Source organism: Elephas maximus, chromosome 24, assembly GCF_024166365.1.
Source record: "Elephas maximus indicus isolate mEleMax1 chromosome 24, mEleMax1 primary haplotype, whole genome shotgun sequence".
Classification (NCBI taxonomy): Eukaryota; Metazoa; Chordata; class Mammalia; order Proboscidea; family Elephantidae; genus Elephas; species Elephas maximus.
In genome coordinates this window covers 30038285-30056932 of record NC_064842.1, presented here as the reverse complement: position 1 = coordinate 30056932, position 18648 = coordinate 30038285, and the positions used below count along the sequence as shown (strand labels likewise).

Sequence of the window (18648 nt, the reverse complement as noted above, 5' to 3'; positions counted from 1 at the left end):
GCTTTAACGCTCCGTCCAGCTCTAATACTGAAAAACCAAACCAAACCCGCTGCCATTGAGTCGATTCCGACGTTTCCACAGAAAGTGCTCGGCTCGCCTTGTCGGTCTGGGTTCGCATATTAAGCCGGCCTGCCCGCGCTGGGCGTGACATATATAGAAATCTAGATTCACGAAGGGGCAAAGGTCATCAAAGCTGTGAAAAACTACGGGGCAAGAGGGGATCAAGGACATCGGCGCCCTGAGGAGCAACCAGAACGCAATCACGCTCCACCTGCACAGAACCGTAGACCAGCCCCTACTAGGCGTGAGCAGGACCGGAAGTTACCCTAGCAGGTACCAGAGGAAACAGGAAGTCCCGCCCCCTCCTTCAAAAGTAACGGCATCCGGTGAGGGTCATAGCAGACAATCGAGCTGGCGGGTGAATTGCTTTTCCTTTTGCGGGGAGGTGGGTTCTGAGCTCGCGGACTGTCGCGGCGGCAGCCCTTGCTCGGCGGCCTCACGGCTGTTGGGCTGTGTGACCTCTGGTTCCAGTCGGCGCTGAAGGGAAAACGTGCTTGGTTCCAGGCGGGCGGAGAGGTCGGCTTGCTCCTGGTTCCGGGCGGGGCGCGCGTGGATTGTAGACCTGAGAGGTCACTCTCCGTGAGCCTCGGGTTCTTCTACGAAGTTGGGTAGCGGTGTTTGTCCTGCTTGATAATTTTGCTCACGTACATTTACATTTACATTTATTTGTACAGCGTTTTGGTTCGAACAGCAACACTGTAAAATGGCACTGTTAACCTTATTATGCCAAAAAAGGAAAAAGGAGCTACCGTAAGTGTGTTGAGAACTGTGATTCTAACACCTCTCCAGCGTGAATCAAAATAGTGTATGAGATGAACCTCAAAAGCCAGTGTTCTTCCGAGTTCACAGCAGAGCAGTCCCAGGACGTGATTAGCACCTGTACTGAGCAATGGCAGGGACTGGGATAGTGAAAGTAATGTAAATGATCCGAAGGAACCTGGCAGTTAGGATGGTTAGAGAAAACACCTGGATGTTTGTTCCTACTTTATTTCAGTGGCTCTCTGCCCTGGCTGTCCATTAGAATCACCCTGGGAGCTTTTAAAAAAATATAGCAAGACCCACTCACAGAGATGCATATTTAATTGCTCTAGGGAGGGGCTAAGCGTGACTGTTTTGAAGCTACCTGGTGGTTACTGTGTAGCCAGGGTAGCAAACCACATCTCCCACTGCCTATAACGCTAGGATAATCAGCAACTAATTCTTGACCACCTGCCGTGTGTCAGGTACTGTGCTGGGTGTGAGCCATGCAAACATGAAGCAGTTGAAAACAACTTTAGAACAAGTGACAAGGATATTAGAGTGTGGAGTTTGGTATATTTTAACTATTCTATAGCAGTACAAGTCTGTGGATGGCAAGTGGGAAAATAATTTTAAAAGGTGATGTATAAAAAAAGGTCATGTTCTTAAGGCATAGTTAACTTAGAACTAATTGGTCTCAGCTGCATCATTAAAATCCCAAGACATGACTTTTTTCTAAATAGGGGATGACAATTTTTTTCTCTTGTAACCTTCTCTCATGAATCGGGATCGACTTGGCTCAGTGGCAGTGGGTTTGGTTTTTTGGTTTGGTTCCTTCTCTCAAATTTCAAATTCCTTGTTAATGTCAAATGTTCTTTTGGCCAACAGCTTGATCCCACTAGGAATGGCAGCCCCTTCTATGAAAGAAAGGCAGGCTTGCTGGGGAGCCCGCGATGAGTACTGGAAGTGTTTAGATGAGCACACCGAGGATGCTTCTCAGTGCAAGAAGTTAAGAAGTTCATTTGAATCAAGTTGTCCCCAACAGTGGGTAAGTCACACTGGTATTGACTCTGATGTGTGTCTGTTTTCTGTGAAAATACACTGAGCTCACAGCATGACTGGTAGGGCATGAGATGGTGTACTGTTCTAGGCATGCCATCAAAATTTCTTTGAGGAGAAAACATTGAAATGTAGGGTTGTTTTATGTACTTGTATCAAGCAGACATTTGGTAAATATCACACACAAAGATTACTTACAAAAAGCAAACATGAACAAAAACCTCCAACCCATTTCATTAAGGGACTTCTCCAGGATTGTCTGAAAGGGTAGTGTCTTAGTTTCTTAGTGCTGCTGTAACAGAAGTACCACACATGGGTGGCGTTAACAAACAGAAATTTATTTTCCCAAAGTTTAGGAGGCTAGAAGTCTGAATTCAGTGTGCTGGCTCTAGGGGAAGGCTTTTTCCTCTCTGTTGGCTCTAGGGGAAGGCTGTTGTCTCTTTTTAGCTTCGTTCTTTGGTTCCTTAGCAATCTTCACGTGGTGTGTAGTATATCTTCCCCTCCATTTGTGCTTCCTTCTCTGGACCTAATCTGCTCTTTTTATACCTCAAAGGCGATTGGTTTAAAACACACCCTATACTGCTGTGGTCTCATTAACATAACAAAGATCTAGTTCCAAATGGGATTATATCCACAGGTATAGGGGGTTAGGATTTACAACACATATTTTTGGGGGACACAGTTCAATCCATAACAGGTAGTATTTAGTCTTGGGAAGGAGTTGGCAAATTCTTTAACCTGGAGCTACTGTGGAAATAACCCATGCCCAGATGCTCACCCCAAGTCACATAGTTATATACTCAAATTATAAGGAAAGGAGTTTGGAAAGTAGAAGAAAGAAAAGGTTCCTGTGGTGGTTCAGGCCACCAGCTGCCCCAGGCACTTCCCTGACCAGCATGCTTGCTCTTTGTTGCCTGGTCTTAATATGAGGGGGCCTGGAAAAGGGAGCTAACATTACTGAGGTTAGTAAATAGTCCTGTGCTAAGTGCTTGACGCTTAATCATCAAGTTTAAGATGGGTGCTGTTATTCTCAGTTTCCAGAGGAGGCACCTGTAGCTCAGAACATTCAGATAACTTGCTCAGTATTACTGAGTAAGTGGCAGAACCATAGCTCTAAACCAGGTCCAGCTGGCTGGTTGAACCTTATCTGTGCTGTTTCACTATACCAAGCAGTTTGCTAACAGATAATTTTAGAGATGAAGGAGGTTTTAGGGTCTTCACCTTCCCGACCCTAAATTTTTAGTTGGAGGAACCTGAGGCTGGAAGAAGACCACCAAGAAGTGTATGACGGAGGATGGGAGTCATATTGGAGGGCTGGGCTGCTCATGAATGCTGGCAGCAGAGTTCGTTAAATAACTTTCCATCTGTAAAACCAGCACATTGCAACCGATCTCATGGAATTAGTGTGAAAATCAAATATCACCCTTGACATATGAACTGATAAATGCGGGCCTTATGATTGTATTAGGTAATGATTTAAACAGAAAATGTTATCCATCTCTAGTTTTTCCATTAGACAGATGCACTGAGAGTAACTCCTGATTTAAGAAGTAAGTGGAAACAATAAGCACTGTGGCTGATGTCAAATGTGAATCTTTATGACCTTTACCTTGATAATACTGCAGCTTATGCTTTCCCCTCATTGGCCTTCTCACTCTCCTGCTCTCTGGGCCCTCATCATGGAGAATAGGGTGGACCGGTCAGAGGGGCTGTTGGCTGAGAACAAGGAAGGACTTGGGGCTGTGTGCGTGTGTGTATGCGGGAAGTGAACAGCAAGCCCTTTGAGGTAAGTTATGGTCTGAGTGTTGGCAGGTATTCCCACTCCCACCCCATTCCCATCTCTCCCCAGGACAACCCTGTCACTATGGGACCTGTCACTATGAGACGGCCTAGAGCTGTGATTTTCCACCCAGGCTGCATGTCAGAAACCTGTGTGGAGATTTTTTAAAGAGCTGTATCTTCGACCTCACCTCAAATCTAATGAATTTCTAGAAATAATGCCCAAGCTTCTTTAAAAGAGCTCCAGCTCCAGGGGTGATTCTCATGGGTAACTGTGCTGGGAATTGCTGTCCTAGCCCCTTTGGTAAGCTATACTTCTGGTTCTTGTTTTTTTTTTCATTTTTCCTCTGTCCTAAAACCCAGTGGTTTCTCTCCAACCCGGTGGCTCATAAACCCTTCTGCTCCCTTACTTTCAGGGCAAGTGCCATTGTCTCTGTCATAGTATCTGTGTTGCCTGTGACCAGTGTGAGAACCGTGGCCACTGCACGTCAATCCCGTTCATACTCAGGCTGGTGTGACCCCGTGATGACCCTGCCCTCCCTCTGGGTCACCACGTCTTAGTCACAGCTGACACAGAGTACAGACTCCATGCCAAAATCTGTTCCAGGCCCTTCAAATGTATTAGCTATCTCATTTATTCCTCACAGTAACTCTTTAACCCAGTTTTACAGACAAGGAGACAGGCACATTGAAGTGTCAGGGCCTGCATTTGAACTCAGTCACTTTTAATCAGAGCCCATGCTTTTAACTACTCCACATACTTCCTGTGCTCACCATGCAAGAAAAGGATCCATGAAAATAACTTTCACAAGCCTCATTCTAGAAACTTAGTCATAATTCAGGTCTATGTCAATAGTTCTGTCTCCTTGGGTCCCTTTACAGCACCCTCTCCTAGTGTTCCACCTTGTGTCTACCAACCTCTCCTTTCTGGAATGCTCTTTTGGTTCTTCCTGTGTGTCCTTTAAATGTCGGTGCTCTTTAGAGCTCCCTTCTGTGCTACTCACTTTCTCATTGCAAGCCTGTCTTCAGCATGGCTTTAAGCCCCATCTGTGTGTCAGTGCCCAAATGTATGTCCTAGCCAGGGCCTTCCTTCAACTCCAGAACCATGTGTCCAGCCACCTGTAGTCTTTCTCCAGTTGGATGTTCACAGGACCAGCCTTGAACTCTACATATACAAAACTGAAGTCCTGCCTTTCCTGACCCAGCAACCTTCTCCTCCTGTGTCCCGAGCCACAATGAAAGACAGCAGCATCAACAGGGTGCTAATTCACCCCACCAGCCTCCACATTGGCCTATCTGCTCCAGTCCCACCCCTCAAATTTCTTTTCCACCTGGTGGCCAGAGCGATCTTTTTAAAATGCAGATCCCATCGAATATCTCCCCTGACTGCAGCCTTCTCTTGGCACTCTCTTGTCCTTAGGATAAAGTCCAGAGAATTTAGCATGCCATACAAGTCCCCTGAGGACTGGGCCCCACCCCACTGATCGCTTTACTGCCCACTTCCCTCCAGCTCTACTGACTAGTCCCAGTTCCTCCAAGACTTGTTACTTTCTCTCGCCTCTCTGCATCACTTAGCCTTCCCCTGGCTAGTGTCTGCTCATTCTTGTCACAGCTAAGAAGTGATCTCTAGGTCATCATCTCCTTGACGTCCCAGGTCTGAGTTAAGTGCTCATCCCAAATGTCCCCAAACCAGACTGCATTTCCTGTACCACAGCGCCCACCCCTCTATTGCAGCAAGTACTTGTCTGTCTCTCTAGAGTGTAAGCTCTGTGGGGACAGGGACAGGGGTGTGTGCAGTGTCCTCCTGGGGCCCAACACAGTGCTTGGCACAGGACAGGTAGGTTCACAGCAGGCACATTCTACTTCTGAGTTCTGAATGTAGAGAACCTATACTTTTATTTAAAAGGTACCTACTGTACTTTCAAAATTTATTGTCAGTTTTTCCTGGTACTTACCCTGTCATCAACAAACCTAGTCCTTTTGACCCCTGCTTCCGTTTTTTTTTTTTTTCCCCCACCCCAAATACATGTACATTCTGTTCTTCATTCTCCTTCCTTTTACTACTTGGCTTATAGGCCATGTCACACAAATTGTTTTCGTTTCTCACACTGAAGCTTTCTCAGATGGGCTTTTTAATGAGTTCCTTGTTTGTTTTTTTTCTGAGCCTGTTCCTTATTCTCCGTTTCTTGTTCCTTTATGGGAAGCAGACCTAAAGATCCTCTCACTCCCTTGATTCTTCTTCAGTCAGTTCCTGAAGAGTTATCATTGGCTAAGCTCCGTACCAGCCTCATGGTTTTTGGTACTAAGTGAGCAGGTGTAACTAATCCTGACATAGGTGGCCCCAGCAGGGGGATTTAGGCTTACTTCTCGCCTAAGGTAACACGAGTAAATGCTAGAACTGACAATTAAAGCCAAGATTCAGTGTTGTTTATCAAAAATTACTGTTCATGCAAATTAACTTAATTTCCTCTTCAAACCTGTTTCCTTCCCAGATTTTCCAAAGGCCTTTGGCTTTTGTCTTTTTTTTTTTTTTTTAAACTTCTTGAAGAGAAAGCCCTTTATACGGCAGGGCATTAGATCAATCGGTTCTGTTCATCAGAATATTGGGCACTATTAATAATATGATCTTTTAAATCTAGGCAGTTTTGCGTGCTTCTTTTTCTAATTAAATTGCTTTCCGTAAAAGAAAAACCTTCAGCTGGAGAGGGGAAGTGATGTTGGAGACAAGATCCATGTGTGAGGGTAGGGAAGGAGTCAAGAGAATGCTGGGCCCAATGAATATAAACCCCACACCCTCTCCCTGAGAAAATCTTCAATCACATTTATAATACTCTAAGGGGGGAAAAAAAAGGTTTCTATAAAAGCAAAATCGTCTGTGTAGTTTTAAGATTTGTTAGAATGGTCATGTTGTTGTTGTTCGGTGTCATCGAGTCAGCTCCAACTCACAGCGACCCTATAGGACAGAGTAGAACTGCCCCATAGGATTTCCAAGGAGCAGCTGGTGGATTTGAACAGCTTTTGGTTAGCAGCCGAGCTCTTAACTGCTATGCCACCAGGGCTCCAGAATGGTCATAGAAAACACTAATTTCTAGAATCATGGAATTTTTAATTAGGAGAGAACTTAGTAACCATCTATTTCATCCCCTTTATTTTGTAGCGAAGCTGAGGCTGATAGAGCTGTAGTTACTTGATTATGGTCACACAAATGATAGCAGCTGACCTGGAGGTTGGGCCCAGTCTCCTGACCCTAAGCCTAGAGGCTTCCTCCTTAGGAAAAAGACAGATTTAACTTCATGATCTAAAATATTTTGTCTCTAACGGTGACAGTGAATTTTGTTGGAGAAGCTATATGTAATAAAGTTTGTTGGTGTCTCCATCTGAGTGCTGAACCAGTTTTAAAAAATGAGTAAGGCAATAGGAGATCACAGTATCACCTTAATTACCGATGTGGCTGACACTGGAGAAGGTGGCTTCCATCTGCCTGATACTGAACCCCAGCGTCAGGCTGACCGTCTTAGGCTGGGTCCTTAGACAGAGGCCTGAACCAGGGCTTCTGGTGCAGGTGACTTATTGCAGGAGCTCTCAGAAGGGCCTCAGGTAAGGCAGGGGCGTGACCTCAGCTGCAGACCAGCTTCAGTTGGAGCCTCCGGGGAGCACTGGAGCAGGAACTATAACCACTGCAGAGTTGTTTCCTCCTGTGACAAGGGGGCTGCCTTTTTACACTCACTGTCAGTCACTGGCTTTAGCTGAGGGCAGTTCTCCAGAGGGGGCCAGCTGTGCAGTATTAGCAAACGATACTCAGAGCAGCTGGGGATGGGCTGAGGGGACCTGGACGGGGCAGCAGTAGCGTCGATGACACCTCCCTACCTGTTGCAGGCAGTATTCAGCCACCACAGCCCTAAACACATGTGGTGTGCCTCTGTAACACTCGCTGTGGGACTGCAGTGCTAAACGCAAGCCCTTTTCAGCCAGCCTTTCTTCCAAAGGGAGATAGTCATCGTGGTGCCTGTCAGTTAAATCACTTCTTTGTTCTACAAATGCCCTACTGGAACTTCAGTCCCCATCCCCAATTTTTAGTCCTTGTTTATTTAGTCATTCCACAAATAATTGCTGAGTACCTACTATGTGCCATAGAACAGTACAGCAGGGAAAGAAATGGAAAAAATGCTTAACCTTCATGTAGCCTACATTCTAGTGTAGGGGGAGCCAGGCAAAAAGTAAAATCAGAGGCATGTTAAATGGTGAGATGTGATATGATGAAAACCATTTTAGGCTGCCAGGAGGTGATGGTGCTAGGTGAGAGGTCGGTTTGCAGGTTTGATGGAATGGTCAGGAAAGGCCTTATAGAGATGTCTGAGCAAAAGTAATGAAAAAGGTTGGGGAGCAAATGTGCAGATCTGGGTGAAGAGACTTCCAGGCAATGAGATCAGCAAACACAAAAGCCCTAAGTGGGAACAAGCCCAATGTGTTTAAAGAACAGCATGGAGAGAATAGGAGCAGCTAAGGTCAGAGAGGTAATAGGGGGCAGGGATGCGTGTTTTTAATGAGTGAGACAGGACATCTTTGGAGACTTTTGAGTTCAGGAGTAAGCAGGGAGATGAGGATATAAGAGGAATGACTATCAGAAAAGGTGGTACAATCAACAGATTGTTGGCATCAGGGTCCTACTGTAAAATTCAGAGGTGGTGGTTGGAGACTGGGATGCCTGGAATTAAGATTATGGAAGGTTGGTAAGGACAAGGTCTAGGCTATGATCATGGGAGTAAGGTAGGTTGGAGGACAAGGTCATTGAAGAGGTCAAGGAACTGAGAGGCTAGGGTATTGGAAGGCTCATCTATGTGGATACTGAAACCACCCAAGTATTATGTGTGGCTTGAGTGTTGTTGGAGAAAATGACAGTGACCTGCAGTTTATGGATAATTCCAACAAGGATGGGAAGTATAGTAAAATATTCTAACTGGTTTATGCAGCATTTGATAATAACCACTTTCTCATTTATAACTGTTTTCTTCTGCAGTACTGCTTTCTACATTTCCTACCTTGTGGCTGTTCTTATTTTCAGCCTGCCCGTTAAAAATCAGTTCTTTGTTCCCTTTTTACCTCTGCTCTTTTCTCAGGTATTACAGTGAAACCTGTGAGAGCCAGAACTTGATGGGACTGCCTTGTTTTTCCGAGTCTTACAAGTTTTCTGCCTTTGACAGGGCAGAAAACTTTTCCGTCGCTTGTTTTAGTGGAAAATCCAGTAAAACCCATGAAAACCAGAACCTGTATAAGGCGGAAAGTTGCCAGAGAATGAAAACACAAATAGTTTCCACTTAATAATATTATAATCAAAGGTGGTATTATGTTTGATCATAATATTAATTTCATGTATTGTCCATAATGTCCTGAAGCACTAATATTTTGGCATTCACACCACTACCCTGGCTCTCAGTGCTAGCATTATATGTATACAGTGTTTCTCAGTAAATGCTTGCTGATTCCCCTGTAGCTCTATTCATTAGCCTCTTTGAGAAGGTGCCAGATATTGAGGGTCTTAGGACTGGGCAGTAGAGGTTTCCAGGCAGAGAGTATGGTATATGCAAAGACGTGGAGGCAAGACGTAGAAGAAGCAAGCACATTCAGGTCTTGGGGTATCTCTGTATGGCTGCCATTTCCAGGACTGGTGGTAAATTCAGAAGAGAGGATGGACAGAGGTGAAGTCGTGAAGGGCCTTGTTTGCTTTATTGAGGAGTTAGGAGGTTTTTGGAGATTAGCTAGTTTTAGACACATTGGGACCTCTAAATGGAGATTTCCATTGGGCAGTTGGAAACGTGCCAGAAGATGCAAAAAATCTGTAAATCTGCCATAAAAATATTAAGGATATTGTCCATTTCTTCCTTTGGTATCCTTTATATAACAACTCTCCTAGCCCAGTCAGCCTAATGCCGCCAGGGCTAAATCCGTAACCTGAACTCACTGTAACCAGGGAGAACATACACCAGAACTGTGAGGCATCTCACCAAGGGAAAAGAGTTATAGGATTCCAGCTAAGAGTGGAAGATTAGGACTCACTGGTCTCCTTAGGAGACTCTTATACATCAGATCTGTGCATATAAATGATTCTAGAATATAAATCACTTAAGCTACTTACACAATTTATGTTGAAAAGTTCGTTAGTCAAATTAAAATGTAAATGAAGCCAAGCAGAGCTGTATGTAAACAGGTCATCGTAAAGTCTGGTCTGAGAAGTAGACGCAGGGTACCACTTTCTACAAAGTTAGTATAAATGTTGACTTTCATGTTCAGAGATCCTTATTTGAAGTTCTGCACCTGCGCTGGAAATCAAGCTGTTTCTTTGTGTCAAACTGACACAGATCCTCCCAGGCAAGAGTAGGATTGATGGTAAGTATCAGTCACAGATACAATTTCAAACAGCAGATTTCTGGTGGTCCATGATTTGAGAGAACATGGTTCTCAGTGAGTTAGAAAGCAGTTGTCACTCAAAGAGGTCCATTATGACACCCCATGGCTGTAATGTGTCTTTGGGAGAAATGTTTAGTTGGTAGCGGGTTTTATCTGTGTCTCTTATCCCAACTTTGATAAATGGCAGGGCAGATTTTATATTCTCAGTCCAAACTAATTTTTACTTTCTCAAGCCCTAGTGAAATAGTTAAGAATCAAATCTTTCCAAAGCTTTTAAGAAAATGAGTGTTTTCCATTCTGACAATGAAAATTTATAGTATTCTGCCTTTGCCTTGTCTTCAGAAAAGCTTAGGCACAGAACTTATGGCAATTTTTATGGTTGGCATGTGCATGTCCCTCGGTCTTGCTTTTCTACTTACGATTTTACTACTTTAAAATACTTCACATTCCCTATGGAAAGAGAATATATAAATAAAAATAATAACAGCAGTCTTTATTGAAGCTTTGCCATCTACCTATTCATAGTTCATAGATACAACTTTTAACTGTACATGTATCCTTAAATGTGTATTTCTGGATAAGCTAACTTGACAGAAATGTTATGGCTGATAAATTATAAAATTAAAGTGACAGTTGATAAGAACAATCCATAGAGTCTTTTTAAGTCATGAGGTCTTAGGATTTATCTGAGAGACCTACGAACTCTGCAATTGCATGGAAGGTTTTACGTGTTTAAGCACATGTGTATTTCTTAAGAAGGTTCACAGGTTACATCAAATTTTCAACAGGATCTGTAACCTAAAAAGAGTTAGGACTCAGTGGTCTGCACCTGGGGACCCTTATACATCAAATCCACTGAATAAAACGATTCTATTATACAAACCACTTAAGCCACTTAAACAATTTATATTGAATGATTTATGTTTAAATATGTGCTTCTGGTAGTCTAAGCTGTATAAAAAAAAAAATAACTTGCCCTATTTCAAACCTTTTTTTCTCAACAGATAAAATATTTTGATAAAAGAAGAGACTACTTAAAGTTCAAAGAAAAATTTGAAGCAGGAGAATTCCAGCCTTCAAAAACAACTGAAAACTCCTAGATTGTTCCTGAACTTTTCACAAAGGTTGAAACTGTTCTTTCTGGACATTTGAAAATGCTCCATTGACCTTGGGGCTATAGTGAATATCAATACTATTTGAATCATGGTAAATATCAATATTTGTTTCCTATATGCAACTCTTAATAATTAAAATGATCAAAATAACAGAGAATTCCATCATTTGGAGTATGAAGAATTGTGATAAAGTGGTATAAGATATATGCTTAGTTTTAATTAAGAAACCTATATTCTAAGAAATATTGAAGCCTACCATAAAAACACAGTATTTATTTTGTTGTTGGAGGATGGGTAGTAGGCAAATATAGATAGATGCATAGACTGGGTTCTCTAGAGAAGCAAAACCACCAAACCATATAAATATATATATTCATATCAAGGAAATGGCTCACGTGGTTGTACAGGCTGGCAAGTCCCAAGTCCGTGGGTCAGGCTGGAGGCTTCTCCTGACTCATGTAGCTGCAGGGGCTGACAAACCCAAGATCAGCAGGTAGATAGCAGGCCTCTGGTTCACAGGCTGCAGAGGGTGACGAATCCCAACATCGGCAGGTAAGCTGCCACTTCAGGTCCCAAGAACTGGAGGTCAGATGAACAAGAGCCAGCTGGAAGATCCAGAGCGAGCAAAAGCCAGCAAGCTTTGCCAGAAAGTCCACCTGTATTGGATGCAGGCCACACCTCCAAGGAAACTCCCTTTCAACTGACTGGCTGCTGACAACAATCTCATCATGGAGGTGATGACATCATTACAAAAAATAGCTGCCAAACTGCTGAGAATCATGGCCAAGCCAAATTGATACACAACCTTAACCATCACAGATGCCAGAAAGAGTATGTTGTCATTGTGTGTTCCTGGGAGTTAAGATTTTAATACAGTGACTGAAAAATAAGGATTAGAAGAAACTTGAATTTAAAATATACAAGTAACGTAATACCCAATCCAAACCCGTTGCCATCAAGTCAGTTCCAACTCATAGCGACCCTATAGGACAGAGTAGAACTGCCCCCATAGGACTTCCAAGGAGTGGCTGGTGGATTCAAACTGCTGACCTGACCTTTTGGTTAGTGGCTACTCTTAACCAAAGATATCTTTAGAAAAAAAAAAAAGTATAGCTAATATCCTCAATGTTGAGAAAATGAATGGTTTCTCCCTAAAATGAATAAGAAGGTAAAGATGTGCTCTCAACTCCTATTCAACAATGAACTTGGAGCCCTAGCCAGTGCAAGAATGCAAAGAAATAAAAAGCATATAAATGGGAAAGGAATAAAACTGGCTCTATTTGCAGACAATATTGTTATCTTTGTAGAAAATCCCAAAATATTGACAAAAATACTCTCAGAACCAATGAGTTTTAGAAAGGTTGCAGGATGCAAGGGCAAGATACAAAAGATAATCATATTCTCATATACTAGCAATAAGCAACTGGAATTTGAACTTTAACACCAAAGAAAAAAGGAATATGTAGATATAAATCTAACAAAATATGTGTGGAATCCATAAGTTGAGAATATAAAACATTTGAAATCAGAGAAGATATAAATGGAGTTATTGTGTTCACAGAATACAAGCTCAATGCTGTTAATATTATTAAAATCCCCCCAATTTGATAGATTCAGTGCAATCCCAATCAAAATCCTAGCAAGCTTTTTTGTAGATACTTACAAGCTGATTCTAAAATTTATGTGGAAGGGCAAAGGAACTAAAATAATCAATTCTATAAAGAACAAAGTTGGAGGATTCAAATTGTATCATTTGAAGACTTATTAAGCTTCAGCAATCAAGACAGTATGGCATTGGCAAAGACTAGTCACATAGTTCAGTGGAATGGAACAGAGCATCTAGAAGTAGACACAGTCAACTGAGTTTGGACAAAGGTACAGAGGCATTTCGATGGAGAGAGGATAATCTTTTCAGCAAATGGTGCTGGAAATTTTTGGATGCTCATACATACAAACCTTGACATACACCTCATACTTTACACAAAAATTATAAAATTAAACCATATACCCAACAATCCCACTCCTAGGTGTTTCACCAAATGAACTGAAAACTTACATTCATACAATAACCTGTAAATGAGTGTTTATAGCAGCTTTATTCATAATAGTCAAAACTGGAAACAACCCAGATGCCCTTCAACAAAAGAATGAATAAACTGGTGTATCCACAATGAAATACCACCCAGCAATAAAAACAAACCAACTTCTGATTCACGCAACACAGATGATTCTTAAATGCATTTTGCTACATGAAAGAAGCCAGGACTAAAAGGGTACGTATTAGATGCTTTCATTCATATGATCCTGGAAAAAACAAAAGTACAGCATAGAAGAGATCAGTGGTTGACAGCAGTTGAGGATGAGGAAAGGGATTGACTACAAAGCGGCTACCTGAAGGAAATTTTCAGCTTGATGAAACTTCTCTGTATACCACTATGTATCGGTGTATCCATGAGTATATATTTGTCAAAGCCCACAGAATTGTACCCTATAAAGTGTGACTTTTATTGTATGCATATTAAAAAAAATAATAAAACCAAGATACTGGAAGATTCCAGTATGGGATGTAGATTGTGAAAAACGAATCTTAACTATATTATAAATATATGGCATAACCTCACTGAAAGGGGTGGGTAAGAAAGGGCTGACCTAAATAACTTGAGAAAACAATGTGTGACTGGATCCTAAAAAGCTGAAGGCAAAAAGAACTGTACACAAGTTGGTAAATTTCTTTCTCACAGGGATATGTTTTAGCAATTCTGGCTCCATGTATTCTAGTGTTGTACAAATCAGCAAATTTAGTGAATAAGAACCAGGTTTCTCACTATCAGAAAAAGCAGCCACAAATATGTAAAAGATGCATGTTAGAATGAACCCCCTGGTGTTGGATTAATGTCAGAGAAATCAGTAAAAACTCATGTTTATTAGATATGTTTATATATCTATAGGGTTGCTGTGAGTTGGAATCAACTCGATGGCAATGGGTTTTTTGATCTGGATACATTGGTAAATATATAGGTATGTGTGTATACAAAGACTAGTATACATAGAAATATTTCACAGCCCTGTCCACTGAGAGGGCAAAAAGCAGTGACATTCTAGTAGCAATGAGCTCATCTAGCACCCAGATCTGGGTTTCTAAATACCATTCTCCAATAAAACTAACCAGTTTCCTTGGAGAAATGCCTGATTCTAGGACTGGAGTAGGGAAAATCAAAGATAAGCCTTGAGCATCTTGTACAGCTAGAAAGTAAAGAAGGGCTTAAAGGAAAAAAAAAAAAGAATGGGAACATGTCAAAAGGACACAGAAGCCACCATCCATACTGATATAAACAGGCGATTGAGTAAGGGACAAGTCTTCCTTACAAAGAATTCCAATAATAGATGAAGAGATGACGGAAATAGCCTATCACCATTAGAATACTATAGTAATAATTACTACAGGCAATATCCACTGATGAATGCTAAAATTAGTGGGCAAAACAGCTAAGGAGAAACAGCGTTATCTGCATAGCCTCCAAGTATCTCCTAAAGATTTATTGTTATGGTGGTTTTAACAGGTCCACCAATTCTCTGCTGCTACTTTCAGAGGTGGACCTTATTTTCCTTACCTCTGGGTGCAGGCTGGACTTCATGACACACTTCTAACAAACTGATTGTTACAAAGAACCTGACAAACTACCTTAACCAAATGGTCAAGGTAAAAAGTCAAAGGTACCATGTACCCTCTGATATAATGTGAAGGGTACTTCACCTCTGTGTATTGTTCCTAAAAGCCCATAACCTCAGACTAATCATGACAGAACATTAGACGCTACCCAGTACTTTTAAAAAATGTCAAAGACACACATTCCAATTCCTCCTTCTACACTTGACTCTCCTTCTTCTGTTGCTCCAGTGAAGAGAGACCAGTTGTTGGATAGCCACTTGCAACCTTTTAAGACCCCAAACCAGGAAAAAAAAAAACTCAAACCTGTTGCTGTCGAGTCGATTCCAACTCCCAAGCACTCTACACAATGAACTAGGAGGTAGAACAGAAGCACTAAACATGATGTTAAGGCCACTTAATCGGGATGTCCCATGAAACCATGACCCTAAACCTCCAAGGACCGAAACCCCATGAAGTGTGTGGTTGTGCATAAGCAGCCTTAGCAGTTACTGTCTTTTTGTCATTGTTATAAATACTGCTGTCACACAACTTCAGCCAATTCAACTTTTTACAGGTGTACAACTTTTCGACAGCAATTAATCAACTGTGCCACCCTATTCTTAATGCTATTTTTCCATTGCCATAATCTGAATGTCAGTACTCCATAAGCAATAATCTCTCCTTTTCCCTTCCCTCCTGCCCTGGTAACCACTAATAAACCACTAAGAATGTTTGCCTGTTCTTGTCTTTTTATATAAGTGAGGCCATACATTTGCCTAACTGCCTCCATGAACAACTGCCTCTTTGGCCATGAGACCAGAAAAACTGCATGGTACCTGACTACCACTGAACATTTTGATCAACGATTGTATAGAATACTTATCAAAAGGGGGAAAAACGCAAAACAATTTCAAATTCTCACAGACTCTAGACTTTCCAGAGCCATGGAGAGTGGATGAAACCCTGAAACTATTGCCCTGAGACAACCTTTAAACTTTAAACCAAAAATATTCCCCTACATCTTCTTAAAACCAAACAATGGTTTTGCTTAACTAGTAAAGAATGTCTGCCTTGAGCATGGTGCTCATTCAGGATATATCTATATGCGATCAAACTGACAACAGCAACTTGAAAGATGAGGGAGGAACCTTAGGGGTCAGTGAGTTTATGTTAATGAGGGGGAACAACTCAGAAAAGGAGGGTCAGAATGGTTGCACAACTCAATGTAATCAACATCACTGAACTGTACATAGAAACTGCTGAATTGACGTATGTTCTGTGTATACTCTCAACAACAAATAGAATTTAAAAAATTTTTTTCAAAGTCGTAGGAGACAAGGAAAGACTGAGAATCTGTCAGAGATTGGAGGAGAGTAAAGAGACAACTATATGCAATGTACTTTCCTGAATTTGATATTGGACCAGAGAAAGGACATTAGTGGAAAAATGGGAAATCCAAATAAAATCTGCAATTTAGTGAACAGTACCTTATTGATGTTAATTTAATTTCTTAGTTTTTATAAAGGCACCATGATTAGATAAGATGTTAATATTAGGGAAACCTGGGTGAAGGGCATATGAAAACTTTACGTACTATTTTAGCAACTCTTCTGCAAAACTAAAATGATTTCAAAATAAAATTACCGAAGGAAAAAAATATATATAGGTAAGGGACTCTATATATTATTGAAAGTGACCTAGGCATAACTGAAGTTGACTGCTGGATGGTGAGAAGTGGCTGTTACTATTAAATAATGAAGTAATCCCAATATAAAACAAAAACATTGCAGGAATTGTTGTTAGGTGCCATCCAGTGGCTTCCAACTCATGGCGACCCTATGTGCACAGAAAGAAACATTGTCTGGAATAAAAAAAAAAAAAACAGTAAATCAGAACCCATAGGTTTCATTCTCACCTTCTATATATATATATCCAAGAGCGATTCGGCTCCTTTGGGTTCATTTTTATAGTTATTAAAGTTATATTATACACTAACAAAATGATTTATTCCTAACCACTATTTAAACTCTTGGGGTAAAGGCTATATATGAAAAATTTCATAAAACTTAAATATGAACAATTATGGCCAAGTTCATGTCTTTAACAAATAAAGCTTGAACTGTACATAAAGCATGATGAACTTTATGGGGAATCTGGCTCAGCATCTTGCCAAGTATATGTATGCTCGTGGGAATAAGTAGATATAAAGCAGCAAAAATAGGCTGATGGCTCCTTCATTCCAAACTTTTACCTCCACCATGTTTCCTTATGACTTAAGGGTACGGGTGCTTATAGGTAACAGTTGCTTTAATTTCGCCTCACTTTATCACAGTCCACATCTCTAACGATCCTAGTTTCTAGAAAGAATTTATTCTTTTAAGTACATTGTTTTATTTACATGATTGCTTAAATTTTTCACTGAAGAAGCAATGTAATTTAACAAAGTGTTTATTTAGGAGTCAATAATATTGTTTTCTTTTTTTAAATATATATTTAAGGCACATGAAAAAAATTTGGCATTAAGTTGCAAGAAAAAAAATACAAATTATTACGGTGAACTTTCAGAATCTATTTCATTAGTCCAAACAGTTCTGTAAAAAATTGTTTCAATAGCACCAAAAGTTGATCTCCAATAAGGCACAAACGTGTTCTCTCTGCTGTCAGCGCCGGGGCAGCCGCTGCCTCGTGTACTCCCAGATCAGCAGCGCTCCACTCACGTGGACGTTAAGGGAGCGGATGATGCCCTGCTGAGGGATTTCCACACAGACATCCAGCTGCTGGATGAGGTTTGCTGGAATTCCTTCACGTTCATTTCTGATGAATAAAAATGGGGGAAAATGGTTGATTTTCTTGTAGTAAGTAAGTTTCCCCTAAGGTATTCTAAATGTTACTGGAAGAGACAGCTTAACAAAATTAGCCTGTGGTACCAGGAAACAAATAAGACTGTAAAAAGGATTTATGGTTCAACTCTGTGCTCACTTAACCGTCTGACGCGGGTAAAACAAAACCAAAAGTAGGAACTCTTTCCATAAATGTCACAGGTCAGAAGAGTGGCTACAGTATCAGCAGTCAGGGTGAACTGTAGAACAGAAAGTTGGAGCCATCTGTAGACTGGGGACTCAGGGTACACACGCACAAGTATCAGCGGTCAGGGTGAGCTGTAGAACAGGAAGGTGAGGCCGTCTGTAGACTGCAGACTCGGTACACACGCACAAGTATCAGCGGTCAGGGTGAGCTATAGAACAGGAAGGTGAGGCCGACTGTAGACTGGGGACTCAGGGTACACACGCACAAGTATCAGCGGTCAGGGTGAGCTGTAGAACAGGAAGGTGAGGCCGACTGTAGACTGGGGACTCGGTACACACGCACAAGTATCAGCGGTCACGGTGAGCTGTAGAATAGAAAGGTGAGGCCGTCTGTAGACTGGGGACTCAGAGTCCACACGCACAAGTATCAGCAGTCAGGGTGAGCTATAGAACAGGAAGGTGAGGCCAACTGTAGACTGGGGACTCAGGGTACACACGCACAAGTGTCAGCGGTCAGGGTGAGCTGTAGAACAGGAAGGCAGAGCCGTCTGTGGACTGGGGACTCAGGGTACACATGCACAAGACAGTTCCTTACCCCAACAAGAGGAGAGATTTCTCAGGAAAGCAGTACTGAGTCAGGTCTAAACTTTTGGCAGTTTGCTCCACACCAATGATGGTATAACCTTCTGCTTTTTTCTGCTGCAGATAATCAATTAGCTGAGGTGGTTTTACCTTTACATTAGTTTAAAAAGAGCAGAGTATTACATCATTTATACTTAATGCTTCGAGTAAAATCAGAGTTTTAAAGGGACTTTTA

The 18648-nt window shown here is 41.6% G+C and overlaps 2 protein-coding genes across 7 annotated transcripts in view; one reads left to right on the top strand and one right to left on the bottom strand.

Moving 5' to 3' along the window:
- Positions 1-377: 377 nt before the first annotated feature.
- Positions 378-15768, top strand: LOC126066738 (cytochrome c oxidase assembly factor 6 homolog). Of its 5 annotated transcripts, none has more exons than XM_049868053.1 (3): positions 378-445; positions 1687-1846; positions 11046-15767. In XM_049868053.1, the coding sequence occupies exons 2-3, from the start codon at positions 1703-1705 to the stop codon at positions 11139-11141; spliced, it is 240 nt and encodes a 79-aa protein (XP_049724010.1). In that variant the 5' UTR covers positions 378-445; positions 1687-1702; the 3' UTR covers positions 11142-15767. The 5 variants fall into 5 exon arrangements, with proteins under 5 accessions (XP_049724010.1, XP_049724011.1, XP_049724009.1 ...); XM_049868054.1 differs by having other exon boundaries at positions 384-418; XM_049868052.1 differs by having other exon boundaries at positions 387-576; positions 11046-15766.
- Positions 15769-16901: 1133 nt separating this feature from the next.
- TARBP1 (TAR (HIV-1) RNA binding protein 1) overlaps positions 16902-18648 on the bottom strand; it is an 84403-nt gene continuing 82656 nt past the window's right edge. The window contains exons 29-30 of one of the 2 annotated variants that reach the window (XM_049868047.1): positions 18427-18563; positions 16902-17619 (exon numbers count right to left, since the gene is read on the bottom strand). In XM_049868047.1, the coding sequence (XP_049724004.1) occupies positions 17466-17619; positions 18427-18563 (291 nt within the window). In that variant the 3' untranslated portion in view covers positions 16902-17465. The remainder of the gene's footprint in view (positions 17620-18426; positions 18564-18648) is intronic. The other variant, XM_049868048.1, reaches the window with a different exon arrangement.

What these genes read in the sequence shown, in the direction of transcription:
- LOC126066738 (XM_049868055.1), top strand. Translation starts at nt 1,703, where the DNA reads ATGGCAGCCCCTTCTATGAAAGAAAGGCAGGCTTGCTGGGGAGCCCGC. An exon ending in CAAGTTGTCCCCAACAGTGG is followed by an intron (nt 1,847 to 11,045) that starts GTAAGTCACACT and finishes TTTTCTCAACAG; the next exon opens with ATAAAATATTTTGATAAAAG.